General features: G+C 35.3%; 1 protein-coding gene across 1 annotated transcript in view; it reads right to left on the minus strand.

Moving 5' to 3' along the window:
* Positions 1-16771, minus strand: part of LOC139695406 (probable E3 ubiquitin-protein ligase HERC1) — a 132131-nt gene extending 115360 nt beyond the window's left edge. Inside the window, exons 1-10 of the mRNA XM_071594142.1 lie at positions 16744-16771; positions 15641-15812; positions 15314-15556; positions 15053-15224; positions 10200-10376; positions 7706-8019; positions 3449-3643; positions 1563-1788; positions 558-734; positions 199-470 (exon numbers count right to left, since the gene is read on the minus strand). Of these exons, the coding sequence (XP_071450243.1) occupies positions 199-470; positions 558-734; positions 1563-1788; positions 3449-3643; positions 7706-8019; positions 10200-10376; positions 15053-15224; positions 15314-15556; positions 15641-15775 (1911 nt within the window). The 5' untranslated portion in view covers positions 15776-15812; positions 16744-16771. The remainder of the gene's footprint in view (positions 1-198; positions 471-557; positions 735-1562; positions 1789-3448; positions 3644-7705; positions 8020-10199; positions 10377-15052; positions 15225-15313; positions 15557-15640; positions 15813-16743) is intronic.
* Positions 16772-19596: the final 2825 nt, after the last annotated feature.

Raw genomic sequence — 19596 nt, forward strand, 5'->3', positions numbered from 1 at the left:
TAGTATTTAATAAATGAAAAACTCCAATACTTTCTAATCCCTTTCCCTTTTCACCCTTTACCCCATCCTTTGACTTGTGGCGTTAGCCAACTAATCTCATTTGTACTTTGTTTTGAAAGGTAAACTGTTTACAGCTATTTGAATTTTTCATTTATTCAACATCAAGACTGATTAAGATAAAGATGAGCTGATGCTAACCTGGCCATTTGAAGAAAGGGCAAGAGAGAAATGACTCCCTGCAGCAACCTTGCGGACATAAACTCCCTGTAAGGCTTCTATAACCTTAGGTTTATACACCCTTGATGTATCTCCATGTCCCAATTTTCCATTCTCACTCGAACCAAACGACCACACTGTTTTCCCATCCAATGATAAAGCTATGGTATGGGCGCTGCCACATGCAACTGAACCAACTCCGCAGATATCCCTCACAAGTGTGGGTGAATACTTGGCATTGCTGTCACCATGACCTGAAAAAATTTCAATAAACATTAAGCTGAAGAATCACAAGAGTGGAACAGTGTCGGCAAAATAAGTTATAAATCCCAATGACATACCAAGTCTTCCATAATCTCCTTCACCCCAAGTGTACAGCTCACCATCTTCAGTCACAGCGGCACTGTGTCGATAGCCAGCATGTATGGTCTTCACAACTTTTCCCGACAAAGAACCAGTGATAGGTTTTGGAAGTTTCTGAATGGATAAATTCCCATGGCCAAGTTTCCCATAGTCACCTAAGTAAAAGAAATCAATTAATTTCAACTTGTGCAACATAGAACTCTCTCTTAAATCAATGCATTCATAAATGGCATCTACCCTAAGCTATACACAGAAAAAAAATAATTATTCCGGTTTCCTAACAGCCCATATGTATCAAATAGGTGGTATTAACTTCAGTTCTGCCAAAGAAAAGCATTTTTAGGAATACACATTTTTCAATTGGGTGATCACGTATGGAGGCAAAGTAAAATTCACTCCTTAGTATTTTACTGTGTGCATTTTATAATTTCCCCAAAGTCCTCAGAACCTGCAATATTGCCCTATTTATTTGCTTCCATTATTAAATTATAAATTATGTTCAGCCTATTGGCATAAGTTGTCAATATTCACAAACCCAAAAACTCTCAATGAGCAATAGGTTATGTATTAGATCAATGTAGATAGAAGTAAAAAGGCAAAATATATAATAAACTATGCCAGTCACATGATAACTTTCATGCAATGTTAGCATATCTTTTGAGTAATGTTAAGATTAAATCTGAAACATCATGGATGAAAAATACTAACTGATTGAAGTGACCAAATGTGACAGTGTATTGACTAATTACAACAAGATTTTTTCACTGGAATTTCCCATTGAATCCCCTGAATTCTTACACATTTCCCAGACTTTTCCAGAGTTTTAAAATTTCCCAATATTTCCCTTAATTCCCTGATTCTGTCGGTATCCTGTTATGATGACAACAATGAAGAGAAACTAATTAAAAACCAAAGCTGAATCAGATAAATCATTAGGTAAGCACATTTGTATTTTTAAAAAACCAGAGAAGAATAGTGCTTACCATCGCCCCAGCTGTATACTTGTCCATCTTCAGTAAGTGCCAATGAGTGACCATCACTACCTTTGGACGACGATAGTTTCTTAACATGCCAATCCACATTCAGTCTCTTTGGAAGTGGCTGGTTATTTGAGTCTCCCAATCCGAGCCTCCCATAGCTCCCTTTTCCACACCCACTTACCGATCCATTTGTATGTATTATAAATGTACAATACTGACCAGCTTCAACCTAAAGATGGTGATAATGAGATCAATATACTGGTAGTTTACTATTTCCAATGTACATATTCATATACTTCATATAATAATCCAGATAATTCTAAATATACCCTAAAATTACCATGTATTTCCTTAAACCGTTTCAATTATTGTCTGCAGGCAGGTCTCCAAAAGAGTCTCAATGTCTAAGATAAACCTTCGCTAGCCCAACAGTAGATGGTAAGATACTTATAGCAGCCCTAAATAAAAACCATAAAATAAATTTGCGCAGTTGTAACGCAGTGCAGCTTACAGTTAAATGCTAATTTGCTCGCCTTGTTTCGGAAGACTGCGGACTGGTGAGGGTTATCCGGAGCTAGAATAGGAACCTACATCAGCACGGCCTTAAATTTATTCATTTGCTAACCTCATTGATAAGACAACAATGCTTCATTTCCTATTAAATACACCCTAAGAGAAGATTAGAAGCTGCTATCAGCATAGAGCTGTGATTTGTGTTCTACTTGCTTAGGACAGGTGAGAGTTGGAAAATGACATTGGTCAGTTGATGATAATTTGTGACTATAAGGGAGTGCATTCGAATTTCTCTTTCTTTCAGAGCAAAAACTTACCTCAGACTATTGAGTTTATCATTGTCTCTCAGAACATATGATACCCATCGAGCAGAGAGTTATGAAACCTGGATGATGAACACACAAAATTTGTACTTCTTAAAGCAATTTGTCAGAACTAACAACTATAAATGAAAACTCTGAGGAGTAGATTTCAATGCAATCCAATTTTGAGACTGGAACCGTCATTAAACAAAGGGCTCTTTTTCATATAGTTTTGTAAAAATTCATAACTCCTGAACCTTGGGTGCTATGATCCTAAATTATTTGAAAGATGACTGATTCACCATTAAGTCATATTTTTTTAATTTTGGTGTTGCCTGCACTGCTTGAATATATAGTAAGGGAATTAGTATAACTTTATATAAGTGATCAATGAATCCGAGTTCAATCATCATTTTATATTCTTTGACACCTCCGAAACATGGGATTATAATGTTTACATTGATTTATTCTAATCATTTATCGAAAATATTTCCAGGTTGCTCCTGAATCTAATGAACATATTTTCCAGCTTCATTGATCTTATGCTAATTTTGTAATTTCCAGATTTTGTTGATACCCTTAATTAAGATGAAATTCTAATAACTACACAAGGGAATTCACACTTTGGTTTCCAGTAGTTTTTTATCATATTTGTTCCATTGCATAACTGGGGCAAGAAATTTCATTTTTAAGTTAAATGTTACTATGTACTAGATAACAGGCTACATGCATGAAGTATGCTGCACACACCATAATTATCAAATTGGAATAAAATAATTTCTGGGAATCAAATTTAAAATCTCCAAAATAGGTTCCCATACCTGAAATTACTACATATTATTTTCATTAAAAGGCAAGATTTCATGAAATACTTTCTATGTATGATGGACAATAGATGAGAAATAGAAATAACACATTTAGTCAATACAAATAGATATGTCGAGCATCTTCCGGCTTCTAACCAATGGACTATCAATAAAACATATAATTTAACAAATATAAAAAATTCACATCTAATGTATGCTTGACAGTCCAAACAGTGCTGCAATGGGGTTCAAAGAGAACTTCACTCACCTGGTAAACATCTACAAAAGCCTTAGCCAATTTTGGGACCATTATTTTCTCTTGACTTCCTTCAGCAAGTTGTTGAGAAGAATTGCTCCCCCAAACATACACATCACACTTCTCAGTGTTTGTAGTCACATTCTGGAGATCAGTTTTGTCAGTGCCCACACATGAATATGTGTACTCAAGGGCTAAGTTTACCAGCTGGAAAAAAATAATTTTAGCATTAATGAAAGTATTTACACTGCTTAACATTTTAGCAGCTCTATGGTTTTCTAGCTTCATTTAGTGGCATTTGTGAAGCAAGTCAGATAAGCAAAAAACCATGATAATAAAGACATATGGATTAAGCCCCAACCTACTTATAACTCTTTGGTCATTGAAGTAAGTAGTCGCTTATTTCTGGGACTAGGTTTATTTCTCATATATGCAATGTTCACCTTGGCTCCTTTAATCAAACAATCCTCACATTTAGTCATCAGTACTCAATGGTTTTTTTTATTCTCAATAGCCACAATGTTTATTGCGAGAAATTATCTAAAGGAATTCATTGAGGATTCAATATTATGGAGATAACTGGAAAATTTCACAACCATTTAAGTAATAATAAGCCAAAAATACTCTTAGTGCAGCAGAAGGGTTAGATTTGGTGGCAGGGATAAAATATTTCCTTGAATTAAGTGGGTGCATGATATTCAATGAGATGATGCCACCTTTCACAACAGGAAAACCTTCTAAGTAAACCAGCTAAGGCTTTAAAGACTTGACCTACCCTTAGTCATAAAGATAATGGTCCAGAAATGTTTAGCTAGGTTACATTTACTTAATTCCCCAGCCGACTGTTGTCAATATATTGGGTAATACGGAGATTTTTAGTCACCATAATTTCACCAGGTAATTTGAATCCAGCTTAATTCAAAAACTAATAGCAGTACCTGGACATATGACTTTTGCAAGGTTTTTATTATTATATTATTTTATATTTGATGTTATGTTGATGATATGCATACACACGAAAAAGGGGTTTTCTATGATAGTTGGGTCACATTGAGAGAATAGATCAATGTTGAAACACCAAAGAGATACATGATAGCACACTAACTAATTTGAGAGGAAGGGTTAGACCAAGAAAATTATGGGTGAATGGGGCAGAAGAGACTTTCGAGCTAAGGAAAATTTAGGGGTACAGAATCTGGAGCACTTGTTCCAGCCACAATCACCTACTTTTCTCATACTCAGTTCTCTTAGGCCATAATGAGCCTATAAGAAACCCAACTTTCCTCAACAGGAAGTCAAACTTCAAAATTTTTAGCAACTGGGATTCTTTATTTACATTGATTGTACCCTATGTTATAAATTAATCATTATTTATAGAATTTATTTAACTATAAACCTGCATGGCATTCCAATTATAAGCTATCAAAATCTACTTTTAAAATACATCCCTTCTACAATTTCACATAAACCCTAATTTTACTTAGTTTTTCACTGGACTCTTCAAAAAACATAGATGCATGGTTTTACTGCAGTTCTCCATATTCTTTTTATTTTGCCTGGAACTCTTTTGCTTTGACTATAATTTTGATATTGTGAATAGATTTTCCTTTCTAACTTCCTGACTGCACTTTCACCTTCCTTTGGGGGCATTCACTTCACCCTGTCTCTATGAATACTCCATTTCCTATTAATAATCTTTCCACCACATTTGTTTCCCCTTATTGGTCTCTCATACTTGATTATTCCTTATCTCTTTACACTTTTTTCTTGCTAAATCTGCATTAATGTTCTTCCATTTCCTTCTATCAACTACTTCCCTCACCACACTTTTTGTTATTTTATTCTTATTTACTGTTCACAGCAGTTGGTTTAATCTTGTTTCAAGAAATTTTCAGCTTTATTCTTCTGGATCCTTCTCTTACTTCTCATTAATGATTTTACCTACCACTTCCCGGAATTCCTTTTTGTCTTGATTCAATTTTCTTTTTGCTTTGGTGCTTAATTTTTCTTTAATAAGTACTAATTATGATCCAAATCTGCATCTGCAGCCAGGAGCAAGCGTGAATTGATGATGCTGTTACTTCGTCTGTCCTACCTAATAATAATATTTTTTAATGGCCCAGAGGATTTTTTAATACATATATAACCTGCTTGAACGGAAGCTGACCCCCCCAAAAATTGCCAACATACGAGGGTCATCCGGAAAGTAGTACCCGTTCGTGCCGCATGAAGTGCTGACGACGCGAGTAGCCGCTGGACGAGGTCAGATAGCTTCAGTGGCTTGTCTGCCTTCTCTGAGCCAAGTTGCGTGACGCTAGCATTGCCTGTGTTGTTTCTGTGATTGTTTACAATGTTTAAAAAAATTGAGAACGCCGCCAGTTGTGAAGTGATTAAATTCCTCAATGCAAGAAACGTTCGCCCATGTGATATTCATCGCCAATTAAAGGAGGTGTATGGAGACAATATAATGGACGAGTCGTCTGTTCGGCGGTGGTGTCGCAACTTCAACATGGGGAGGGGGAACACACACGACGATGAGCGTTCGGGGAGACCGTCTGTCATTACAGACCAACTGGTGAGCTCAGTTGATGAATTCGTGAGGAACGATCGGCGCGTCACAATTGATGACATCTGTGAGCATTTTCCCAATGTTTCTCGAACAATTGTTCATGAAATTGTTAAACACCATCTGCATTATGCAAAAATTTGTGCAAGATGGGTCCCTCGCGTATCTCAATGAGCTGGCGGCGAAGGACTATGCAGCAGGAATACAGAAACTTGTCACACGTTATGACAAATGCCTTAATTTGCTTGGAGATTATGTTGAGAAGTAGTTTAAAGTATCCTCTTTCAAATAAAATTTTTTATGTTTGTTAATATCTACTTTTGTGTCTTTATTTCACGAACGGGTACTACTTTCCGGATGACCCTCGTATTTAGGAAAAATTTTAACTTTTGAAGATTTTGTCCGGAAGCATTCCAGGACACCTCAAATATGTTACCCATAAAAGCCACCAACAAAGTAATCAACCCGAAGTTCGGTTTGATAGGTGATGATAGAATTCACCCAATATTAAGCCTGACGGTGTGTGTAATTCACACATCAGAATAGATGGGCCAGTTCCTTTCCCTGTGCCGGCTATAGTTTCCCAGGATGATCTGGTACCTGAAAAATGACACAGCTTGGATGGAGCTGAAGGTGCCCAGAGAGGCTTGCCAAGGAATCGAACCCGGGCCCTACAGTCGGTAGTCCAACACATTACCCCAGGGCTACCATAATCCACTAATACATGTTATGCATTGCATTTTTACAAGGGTTATTTGAGAATCAGAGGTAATTAAAAGCATTTACAGGTAGTTACACTTTTTTAAATGTCAGCTGATTCATTTTCAATAATACAGCTATGGACCACCCTACTGGGCACAATATTCCAACTAGTATTAGAGAGATTGATATTTTTTTATGGCAATTCAAAAACACGACTTAGGGGGCATGATGGATACTGTTGGAAGTTTCCCACAGCCACTTAGCATTCATTTCAGCACTGTCATTCTATTCCTTCAAAACTACATCGTATAGCATTTCTGCAAGAGTAAAATAGTGAATGCCATAGTTTTTTGTCATTCTATGCTTCTATATCACAGCAATTCCACAGTTGCATGTCTCATGCTAGGGCCAGCTTTCTAAGTCACATGTAATGCAAACAATCGCACACTAAATGCTCAGCCCTTTCAAGAGGAATTTAATTATCATTTGAATCACCCCTAACATAATCAACGAGTGCACATTGCATCTTTCTCCTTCTTACCAGGTAGGATGCAGTTTATGCTCTAGATCAAATTGTTGGATAACAAGTCTATATTTATGTTAATACTTATAGTAATGTTTATATCAGTGGCCAGTATAATTAAGAGATTCCTCCAGAAACACTGAAGTTCTCTCCCTCTCATTCCTTGTCACTGAAGTGTACTCTCATACTTCAAGAACCAAGTTGGTTAAATCTTCTTCTATCTCAAGTAATAATATTCTTTCATAATTTTATATTGGTCTATGTTTCAAATGTGGCAAACTTCTTTGATTGTATTTGTACCATGTTCCATGGAAATTAATTTCCTAGAACAATAGATCTTTATTATAATGATTATTATTATAATATGGCATCAGGTTGGTTAGTTTGTTTATGCCAGAGTCAAATGAATGTAATTATCACCCATTTATAAGATTATACACTAATAAGTTCTATGTATAATATTTTCCAAAAAATTCACCTCGCCCATGAGAAATATTGCTGCTTGGTACAATGGCATGTTTCCGTTCGCATCGACATCCAGCTTAACTTCTGAATATCTCTCTTCTGTCCCATGGGCAGTACTTTTCATTTGGTCCAATGCGCTAAAAAAAGTTTTAGCTGTGATTTTGCCTCCTAAAATTTTGCTTGAACTTTCTCCTGAATTTCTATCTTCCTCCGATTTTTTGGGTATTGAGGATGCATTCAAAGCCATTTCAATCCACTCCAAGAGATACTTCAATGAGCCTCTTTGTAGAGCAAGGCCAAGCATTAACTCTGCTGCCAACAGTTGACCTGAAAACAAAATGTAATTTCAAATGAAAATATTTATCATGGAAGTTGATTAGCAATTTTCATATTATACTTCAATTTGTAATGACTTTTGATTTCATTGCTTTGAAAGTAAAAGAAGTGCATATGAAGGCACTAAAAATGGCGCTGTCTCCAAATTTGTTCACAATACACGATGTTTGAAATTGAAATGGGTGTTCAACATAATAATAAATGTGGTCCAGTTGATAACAGTTTGGTACAGTGATAGAGTATAAAAAGAGACGATACATTTGCTGTAGTGCAACACATTAAAATGTGAGGGTCCATCTGGCCATTTAAGTGAATTTACAAGTCTTTAACAAAGTGAATTGATAAGATGCTTAAAGATGGGGAATTTCAATGTACTCAGATACCACAATGGTTAATTAATTGGGTTTCAACTCATCCAGCAGGACAGCAATTCACCAAAGTGCTAATTTTTTCTCCTTTACTTTCATGTTTTTAATACTTAACACACATGTTCCCACCCATTTATGGACCTTATCATACACGACCTCTATTCAAACAAATAATATTCACATTGGAGAACATATTTTAATCCAAAGTGACAAATGAAATTGGGAAAAGGAATGAAAAGGGACACTTACAATGACCTTATGTACCAAATAATTGATTTGAATAAAGCTTTAGATAATACCAACTAGAATGGAATCTTGACTATCCTAAAAGATATACGAGTCACCAAAGACCACAGATTACTAGGCTACAATGATGCCTGAAAATATTAAATTCATTTAAATTAATTTTAAAGCAAAATTCAACCAAGTGAATTGTTTCAGTTGTGAATGGAGACTAGGGTTCCCTGGCAAGGCCAGAAATAATTAGTTCTTGCACGTCAAGACTTTTTCAGAATAAGCTAAGTATGGAAAAAAGTGATAAGTTCCTGCCATATTTTTAAATGTCATTAGCTTGAGATAGTTTTATAACATCACATATTTACAACAACACCATTCTTTATTCATTACAAGACAAATAATGGGACTTGGGAAAGTTCACTGTCAAAGTTGACTCGGTTAAATAAAAAGTAGTTAATATCTTAATATGTACATTAATAAGATCTTATTTAATTTTAAACCAAGTTTAATAATATAATAATTCCCAATGATATTTATTTTGAATAGAAGTTCAAATTCAATCAATTAGTATTAAATCCACGGGTGCGCAAGGCTATCGGATGGGTGGAGGGGAAGAAAAATAATTCCATAATCCTAGAAAATAAAATTACTAAGGAGTAGTGACCCCTACCAAAATATTAGGCATGCTCATAGCCAAAAAGAATGAATTAAAAAGTAATTCTCACATTAATTTAACAAATCCATATTTAGATACATGAAAATTCTTGCCAAATAATTACCATTTCTCAAAGCAAAAATGGAAGCCGATAAAGACATCCATTTCTCTAAATAAAGCAGAAAGACCAACTGCTGAAACTTCAGTCTTATCATTTTCTCTCCATTTATCATGCATCAGTACCAGCCCAAAATTTTTCTAATGAGGTTCCCTCACATATCTAACAAATTACGTTTGCGTTTAGTTATATGCTGTTTATTTCAAATGAAATTATTCCATTATGCATTATTATTTCATAAAAAATTAACAAGAAGTAATAAAGAGTTAAGAGTTATTTGAGTATTTTTTAAACATATAATCTAAGATAAATATCACTCCAATGGCTGTCACAAACAATTGTTGAGGGAACTGGAGCAATTTTTATTTTCTCTATACAAGCAATAGACCTCCGGCCTCGTTATTTTTAATACATTAAAAATTGACAAATTAGGCCTTAAGTCTAAAATGGACAACCTAAAATCCAAAATAAATCTATCAGGAATATTTCTGGAAGTTACACAACAATGGAATTAGTTGCAGACATATCAAAGTCATGTAATTAAGAGGCAAGGCAAGATTTAACCAAAGTAAGGCAAGATACTTAACCAAATAGCCTGAGGGTTCCATCATTTCCTAAACAGTTCAATGACTTAGTCCTCTCAGATAAATTAGATAAAGCATCAAAATAAGTAATACCGGCTGCGCAGTAGTATTAATCGGGTAGTACTTAACAAATGATGAAGTATAATGTAACATGTATAGAAAAGTGTCGGGATATCAGTTCAATATTTTATTTAGACAACAAATATTACCATCTTTATCAGATCCTGATGTTGGCATTGAAGCATGGTTTAGAAATTTTGTTATCTCCTGCAAGCTTTGGATACCCATAGCAGGGATTTGACTCTCATTTGCCAAGGACAATGGTGGTAGACTCTTAATAACATCATATGCTGTGCTTAAGACTTCATTACACAAATTTGGAGCTCCTGTAAAGCATATAAAAGTAGATATATTCCCCTGAAATATTAGTATCATTGTAATACACGAACTCTGTACACATATATACTCTATAAGAACTGTAAGTGTTTTCTCCATTGATTATGGCTTCAACTTTATCATTCAACACCTTACGTTTAATAGTTCATAAATTAATTTGTATCCATGCCACCACAGCCATTATCACATTACACAATAAATATCCTCTATTGTACAAAATTATTGGTAAAAGATTTTTCAATTTCATGGCAATACAATGTAAGCTCAGGAGCAAACTTTTCATAAATTTCAAACCTTTAGCTCCTCATGAAATTAAGTTTCTTAACATTACAAACCATAAATTTCTGGTAAAAGCGTTATGCGGTGCCATCTATCCCTCTTCCAATACAAGAGATTGGGCTAGTGGATTAGAGATGCAACAGTTTCCTATACTAAGAGCATTGTTTATATGTACACCGGGGGTGGCAAACCTATGGCACTAATGCCCACAAAGGAACACCGAGTAATTCTTTTGGCACACAGAGCTAGGAGGGTGCTACGGGCAATTCAATGGCAATCACTTGATGGGTTAGCCTGCAAGTCAAGAGTATGCTCTTAGTATACACATAAACACTTCCATTGCCAAAAGGGTCGTCATCCCTGATCCTGACCTATTTCAATCCGCAATTGAATGCCATGCCAGAGATCATTTGCTGCCTGCTGTTTAGGAATTTGAACCCAAAAATTGTATTTTCATTGAACTTATGTATTAGCAGTAGTCTAGATGCCAAGGTAGAGAATCTGCAAATGCAGATGTGCCTTATTAAGGTAAGGCTGATTTCATGTCACCTGAAGGGTGAGTAACACTTGGGTATTCACTATGGACAATCATTCTAAATGCAATTCAATAGACTCAAGACTTTATTTTGGGAATAATGGACTCATTAACTAGCTAGAAGAACAATCTGTAGCCAAATGCTCTGTGCTTCCCTTGACTTGCTGACCCCAGTGGTGGCAGGGTAACGCCTTTGCCTGGCAGTCCAAAGGTCGCGTGTTGGAGTTCAGTCCAGGTGGGTTTTCCTCCACCTAGGACATGGGTGTTTGTGGTCACCTTTATTGTGATGTTTAAGGGTTAGGTGGAAGAAGGGACTATGAAGTCTCAATCTTGCCAAAATAAATTCTTTAAATGAATTAATAAATGCTACGGTGCCGAAACATGGAAACAGAGTGAGTCTCATGAATGACTAAACAGTTTTCAAGTCAGGGAAAGACTTATTTGTCACCTATCGACAGATGCCCAAGCAAGTAAGTCATGAAATCATCAATATAATTTGCCAGGTGCTCGGCTGTACCCTCTTTTGCTGGTCTCCTCATTGGTCACACTTCTTGCATGAGGAATTTCAAAACAGTTCAGTTTTCATTCTATGGCCTCATAGGTAGAGCATCAATCAACAAACTATGTTATCTTTTTCTTATCTCCATAATTATAGCAATTTAAAATATAGTTTCTTATTCAGAAGCTCAAGTAACCCATTTACTGAAATTATTTACATGCCAAAATAAAGCATTACATTTCGTTTTTAACCTGAAACAGCATATGCCATGTAGATTGTTCATTTAGCACAAAATTTCAATCTCTTTCATCTTACTATATTCATACATCTTCTGGCCTTGTCAATCAAAATATTCATTTGTATCAACAAAACTATACCATTCACACACGGGCTGCAAGGAGATTGAACAATTTTAAAGTATCCACAATACCCACAGATTAAGACTATATCAAGTGAGCCCACAATATTACTTAAGCTAAATATATAATGAATTTCCCTTTACAATAAAAATTTTAATTTAAATTAATTTTAAAAAACTAAAAAATATTTAATAAATCAAGCTTTTCAATCAATTGAATATAATGAAAAATGATTAATTTCATTAAAGACTCCATGACATTGCAACGTTATTTATATTGCTGTGTCTAGCATTATTAATATTTAACATAAAGCTTTCCCTGTTACATTCTTAAACCTGACAAGTTCTCTGTTGGCATGTAGCTAACCATTTTCAATAATCAATCATTATTATTATTAACGAGTCAAGAACCCGCATATTTAAAATCTGCAGGCAAGCAAATAAAAAAATTGGGATTCATTAGACACATTTCAGACAGAAGAAACTATAAGGTCAAGGAATGTTGTTACCATGCTCTTGTGAGGCCTAATTTAGAATATGTAGCCAGTATATGGAATCCAATTGAAAAGGCATCATATGGTAAATTGTTCAATGCAGGGCAGCTCATTTCATTAAAAACTGTTACAATAAAACCAAAAGCATCACAAAAATGCTTCTGGAGTTGAGTTGGAATCATTACGAGAATGGTGATTCAATGCTAGGTTGGACTTACTAAATAAATGTAGAGCTGCATGTTTTAGCCCTGAGGTCCCACATATTTTTCGCACTCCAATATACATTGGTCGCTTTGATCATGAATATCAAATTCAGGAAATAGATGCCAGAACTAGCAGAATTAAGGACTCCTTCCCACCGACCATATGGGATAGCAACTGTAAGGTTAGAGATTTCAAAATCCCACTTGCCACCCACAGCATGTAGGGAATAATTAGTTTTGCTCAAACTCAATAATCTCATGTGTTTTGTTATCAAATCCCTGGGACTGCCATTTAATGAATAAAGCGTTTGTTACAGTTAAGCATTCCCTGCTTTGTTGCTTTCAAGCTTCTCCTTCCTTCCCTCATCTCTCTATGCGGGGAGGAAACCTCTGCTGCCTGCAGCAGTGTTTTACATTCCCTACCAGGGTCCTTGGGGGCAGATACCATGAGTTTCATGTCCATATAATGGTGGAGTTTCCCCTTATCAATTCTGCATGACCTGTCTTGTTATGGTGGTATATAAATGGTTTTGGTTCATTTTTTTTGTATAGCAAATAACTAATTTAGTGGGTGAATTCGCCCTTGTTTTGAATTAGGTCTTCCTTCAGCATGTATACAAAGTTTGCACGTTAGCGGATAGTTTCTTAACAAATATTTTTCCCATCCTCTCCCATATCCTCCCTTATCACTCCCCCTTCCCACTTGGTGCTTGAACCCCCTGCCGCACACCTTTTTTTGTGGATTGGCAGAGTATTTATGTCAATGTTGAAAAAAATCATGGGGATCAATGCCAAACAAACAAAATTTGGCAAGTCTGCCATCTGATTCCCATGCCTCTAACAATAGTTTTGATATAAATGGAACCAAGCTGAGATTAGAATATCCAATATTGAAAACCATCTCTCTGATGTCTCATTAGAAATTTGCTCCTTTTATTTAAAATTTTTATATTTTATTATACTCTTATGAGTATTCTACTACATGAAACTGTTTTAGCCACTACTCTGTGGACTTTCTCCATTGCACAGATAACAGAAACACAGTATTCACCATTAATATTGATTGATGACCATGGTTTTACCACTGCATGCCATCATCAGGTAGTAATGTTACATGGTCATCAATAAATATCAATTCTGGAATTGCTGCATTTCTGTTAAATATACATAGTATTCCACCAGTCAAGGTTCATTTTAGATGGACCCAGGCACTAAGAAATGCTACATTTCAAAACCCCAACTAATATGACATTAATACTTACAAACACTAGATAAGAGTAAACCATCATTTAACTCTGCCCGAAATATTCTCCTTTCTATCACAGTCTTCAACATTTGGAATTCCTAGGGTTCACTTTTCCTGCCTTTGAATTTCTTACAGCAACTATCTCTTCCCCTACAATGCCTGGCCAAATGTATATTTTACTTGTCTATTCTTCTCCACATCCATAACTCAAAGTTATGTTAATTCCAGAGTCTCAACAACCAATTTTTGGACTCTTACAAAACTACATGGTCTATCAAAGTTTCCACTCTCCTTTTCTTTACTTACCATATTGAACATTCTAGTCTTGACTACAAGGTGTTTTAAAGTTATCTCTCAAAACTTCTGTTCTTGGTTGTCATTGCTCTGGGCAATTATTAATTATTGAAATTGCTGTGACTGATTCCAAAATGAACAAACGGAAATGCATGAAGGTTTGTTGCAGATAAAATATATAGTTTAAAAGCAAGCATGATTATAAAGCTTTTTACCACAGACTTAATGTGTGTATTGTATTCATTGAGAAGTAGATCTCAAAGGCCTCTCATGTTGTGAATAACTTAAAATTTTACACCTTTCTTTTAAGGTTTTAGAGAAAAATGGCTATATTACAATTGGCTTGTCTTAAGCTAACCTCTGAAAGTCACATTTGTACCTTCCCTGCTCTGAAGAAAGTTTTACATAAACTGCACTAGCATATCATCCTGAATGAACATCAGTTTCCCATCACCTCAAAAAAAGTTTAACTTAAGATGGACGAGATACATTTTATTTGATTAAAAATTTTAAGCAGCTAGAAAGTTTTTTCAGTCTTTAAAATGTTTAACAGGATATTACTAGTTTCCAGAGACTGCCAGAATACTCCTAACTAAATGGCGGAATATCCCCGGCAATCAATGAGATCTTGCATGATGGGCATTATCCTCATTTAACGTAACTGTTACCCAAAACTATCTTCACAGAGAAAGAAAACGCAGACCCGATTACAGCTACAGTTTTTCCAAAACTTCACAACAACAAATTTTCCACTCTACCAGATATTGTAGTCTGGTGCCAACTTTGCTGTAGTAAGGCAAACAACAGTCTCAATCCAGTCTTTATTCCCATTTCTACAAGAGCTTGAGATCCAGAAGATATGGTATCATGGGAATACTCTGCTTTATCAAGTTGGGCATCCATTTCTTGAATAGCCATTTGGGATTTAGCCTGGGAAGAAATTGAAATATCATTTGACATAGTCTTTAATTCCTATATTTCTAATTCTTAGTGCTTATGAGTATAAGTTTACAAAATACCTTTTCTTTGTCATGGTACTTATGCCAAACAGCATGATATATACGTTCCAGCACACAAAGCCTCTTTTTCAGTTGAACAGAAAATACAGATTCTGAGCAGACACAGCGAGCTAATTCAAGTTGCGCGGATAATAAAACTGTCACATGATGATCTAGTTCAGCTACAGTAGGGACTTCTGTCTCAAAGTCAGTCCAAAGGGGCCCTTGTGTAGGAACGTTGGTGGGAGGCAAAATCACAACTTCCTAGGGCAGAAAAATTTCATTTACAATTCTGACATATGATTTACTTCTAGGTGTATCTAACTTCTGGCTGCATATAGCAAATACCTTATTCGCAACCAGTCTTTCATAGAGTAAATGTGTTCCATCCCTCGTCGCAATACTGTCACTATTTTCACCCGCCCATGAACCATTGAGGTGGTCCATCCACTTTCTTTTGATACTTTGCGATGACACATTCATGATCACAGATATTTCCTATATAATATGTCCAATACAGCTGTAAAGAGTAGCCCGACTTTCAGATTAGGATTTTAAAACTTAAAATAAACATATTAGATAAACATTTAAAATACCTGCCTAAAGCATAATTGAAGGCATTTAAATGTGAATAATTATTTTCACATTTTCATTGACCGCCCCGTATCACTCAATAACACATTCTTTCATATTTGTATTATAATAATTATTGAACACACTAACCAAAACACCACTTCCGCAGGGCATTTAAAGGACGAGTTCATATAAAGAATTTTCCATTTCAATATAATTCAGTGAAATCAAACTTAAGCGGATATAATCATTATCGCCAGAAATTTCTCATTATAAACAGAAATATTTGACATTTCCCCGGAATTCGGAAAATTGAAAATAACATAAAGCGTAAACCTCAGTTTACGCTACTGACGTATGTACCAACATAACAACCTAACGTGCGCTCCGACTACCTTTTGCTCGAAACTCAGGGTTGCCCTTTATAAAATGTGTCGCGAACAAATGAAAACCGCGTAACCAATTTCGGTAAGAAGTATTGTCAACGCCTAAAATATGTTTTTCCACTTTTAGAGGTTTTGCTCAATAAATGGCCATGACAGTTGTACTTATAAACGTAATTTTCAAAATTATTTTCCGAAATGTTAGATTCATACTCTCTATAATTATATAGCTTTTGCACAGGTTATCCCTATATCAAAAGAATAAGATTTAAATTCCCGTTAGAACGAAACGCGAAGCAATGAACTAAATAAATATACTACAGATAAGTGAACATATGTAATTGAGATATGTATAAGAAGAGAAATATCTCGTATATATATTATGCAGCAATTGTGCTAGAGAATAAAGTATATCGGTACATAGAGAATCTAAAAATGGAACTTTAAATCTGCATATGAACAGTAAGCTGAAGAGATATGACTGTTAGTATTCACCTGTAAAGAAGAGGGTATAATCATTTCACTGAAGGATGACTAAAATATTGCTAAGCAAGTGTACCAGAATCCTTTTAACAGATTTATAGACGTGGCAAGTTACTAATTTCACAAAAACTTCTACGAAACAAACTTCTCAAAATCTACAAAACATGCATTGGTAAGACATGGCATGTCTTGTAGCCAATTATGATTCAAGTTGAAACCTGGGGTTAAAAACACGTCGTTCATTTAAACTTTTTAAATCGCAAACAAGTGTTAAAATCCTGTGCTAAACTCCAATTTAATATGAATTAAATCCACCACATGACGCCGGAAACTGAATATTTCTAGAAAACAAAGTTTGATAACCGAAATGGTTTCAACATTACTGAATATTTCATCTTCAATATTGACACAATTCCACGGCCTCGTCAGTAAGCAAGCAAATTCATTCAAATTCGCTTTCCTCTGGTGATATCGTGATTTAATTCATACCTCGTCCTCCGGTTCTAATTGTGCTACTAGCGCTGCCTATCATGAGTTAGCAGCGTTGACAACTACAACCAACACGTACATGCGACGGCACCTGGCAGAATTAACACAAGACTAGCGACAGACTTGCGCCTTGTCCGTTAATCAATAAATGTCCCGATTGGGGTGAGGTATTTACCAAAGAGTTACAGTCGAAAGAACCTGAAATGTATCTCTGAACTTCGGGAAAACTAATCATTCTTGGAATGGGATTTTCGTGGAATTCATTATTCACCTTTTAATGATAAAATAATTTGAAAACAATAAGTAGTTCCATAACACTTTTTCCAGCAAATGAGAAGAAGATTCTGAACTGTCGACCCCATAAAAAAACTTGTGGTTTTGATGAAATTCCAGTCTGCATGTAATAATTAAACTCCTTACACATGTGGTTGATTACTCCATCCTGAATGGTGTCTTTATAGATTACTATTATTTTAACTTTTTATTTACCCAGAAGTCACAATGCAAAAATAAAACCAATATTTAAGCATTTAGACAAAAACTGTGCTGGAAACTATTGGCCGATTTCTCTACTGACAAATTTCTGAAAAGTATTTGAAGTATTGATAACTCTAAACAAGATATATTTTCTGTAAAATAATGTATGCACAACTGAATATGTGTATGCATGTGTTCCAGTGCGTTGATCGGTGTGCATCGCACATTGTACCTCTGTTTTTATTTTCTGGAAGAAAAGTTATGTAAATTTTCGAGTGTGTGGACAGTAAAAACGGCCAGAGATTAATTTAAAAGTTGTTTTGATATATGAGATTCTATACAGAGTAATCTATTACAAGTCCAACAACATGCGGAATTCACTCATCAGGTTGAGGGGAGTTCTCTTTTGTGAATACCTGGGAAGATTTGGTACCTGATTAATCACAGTTTGGTTGAAGTTGATGGTACCCATGAGAATCCAGTCTGTAGGCCAGCATCTTACCCACTGGACTACCAGTACGCTACCTAGGCATGGACAGTAAGCAAATGTATGATGTTTATTTTTTCAAATGGAAATGTGTTTAATGATTGTCTGAGATAGCGTCGATGTAAGCAAGTGATACTTGGAGTGATGAAGCTTTTATCTGCAACTGCATAAAATGATATAAAAATTATTATTATAGCATACATCATATTTAAAAGAGGACATCGACAGAGGTGTCCATTTACTGCAATATTACCTGCAATTTTCAACAAATATGTGAAGGAAATAGTGAAAGAGGTAAAGAAAAAAACTGGGGATAGGATCAGAAGGCGGTGGGGAATTCTCAAAATTAAGTTTGCAATTAAGTTGCAATAATGATCTAAATTTTCTACCTGGAAACTGAATAAATCATGCTGTTCCTAAATTTGTTTTACCATTATATGTTCTGATATACAAGTGATATCATTCTGAATCCCCTGGCATTCCCCATGTATTCTTACACCTGCAGTGGTTTTTAAATGCAGTGTTTGTCATGATTAAGCCCTTTCTCCGGAAGAATTTTGTTGTTTCCACCTAACATAATTTCTTGTTCCTAAACATAAGTCCCCTACCATTTCTCTCTTTCTTACCGTCTTGCATCCCAATCCCTGATCACTATAAACTGTTTCCTTCCAGGATCACACAATTATGTCCTCTGATGATCTGATCATTAATCCTGTCAATTTCTTCCTCCTTTGGAGCATTTAAACCTGAACAATGATTATTGGTTCAGCTTTTACTTCTTCTTCAGTCTAGATGAAGCTACAGTGTAGTGAAACTAGTCTACAAAATATTAATTCTTTCCTGTAGAAAAGTCTTTGATTCTTTATCATACTTTATCAATGGATTTCTACTAAGTATCAGCCCCAACTATCTCTCAAATTGTACTTCTAATAATTACATTCCGTCACTTACCCTAAGCTGTTCCTAACCTTTTTGTTCAACATTATTGTCACCCCTCACTGGTTCTCTTACTACTGCTGAAATTACTCTCCAACTATTGCTCCATTAATCCCAAATATCCTTCTGTCTCACCTTGCAGAGCCAATATATTTTTCCTTTTTCCATCTATTGCTTATTGCATCTATTGTATTTTCTAATTTTCCCTTCCTTGATATTCAAAGTTTATATTCTAACTAGTTCAATCATTTTCTGTGCTGTTGTCAATTTAATTTTGCCTGGATTTCATGATGATGACCATAGAAGTCTTGCCTCTTCCACTGCTAGACATGACATGGCTCGGCTGGCTGAATCCCATAGTTGTCAGGACTCAAAATCTGATCTACCTCTCTGATCTGTTTAGGGCAATAATTATTTCAGGTTTCCCATTGTTTTCCTCAATAGCTTTTAATGTGACACTGTCACTCAAATGGCCA

The sequence above is a fragment of the Hetaerina americana genome, unplaced genomic scaffold (assembly GCF_022747635.1).
Source record: "Hetaerina americana unplaced genomic scaffold, ioHetAmer1.1.p SCAF_6, whole genome shotgun sequence".
Classification (NCBI taxonomy): Eukaryota; Metazoa; Arthropoda; class Insecta; order Odonata; family Calopterygidae; genus Hetaerina; species Hetaerina americana.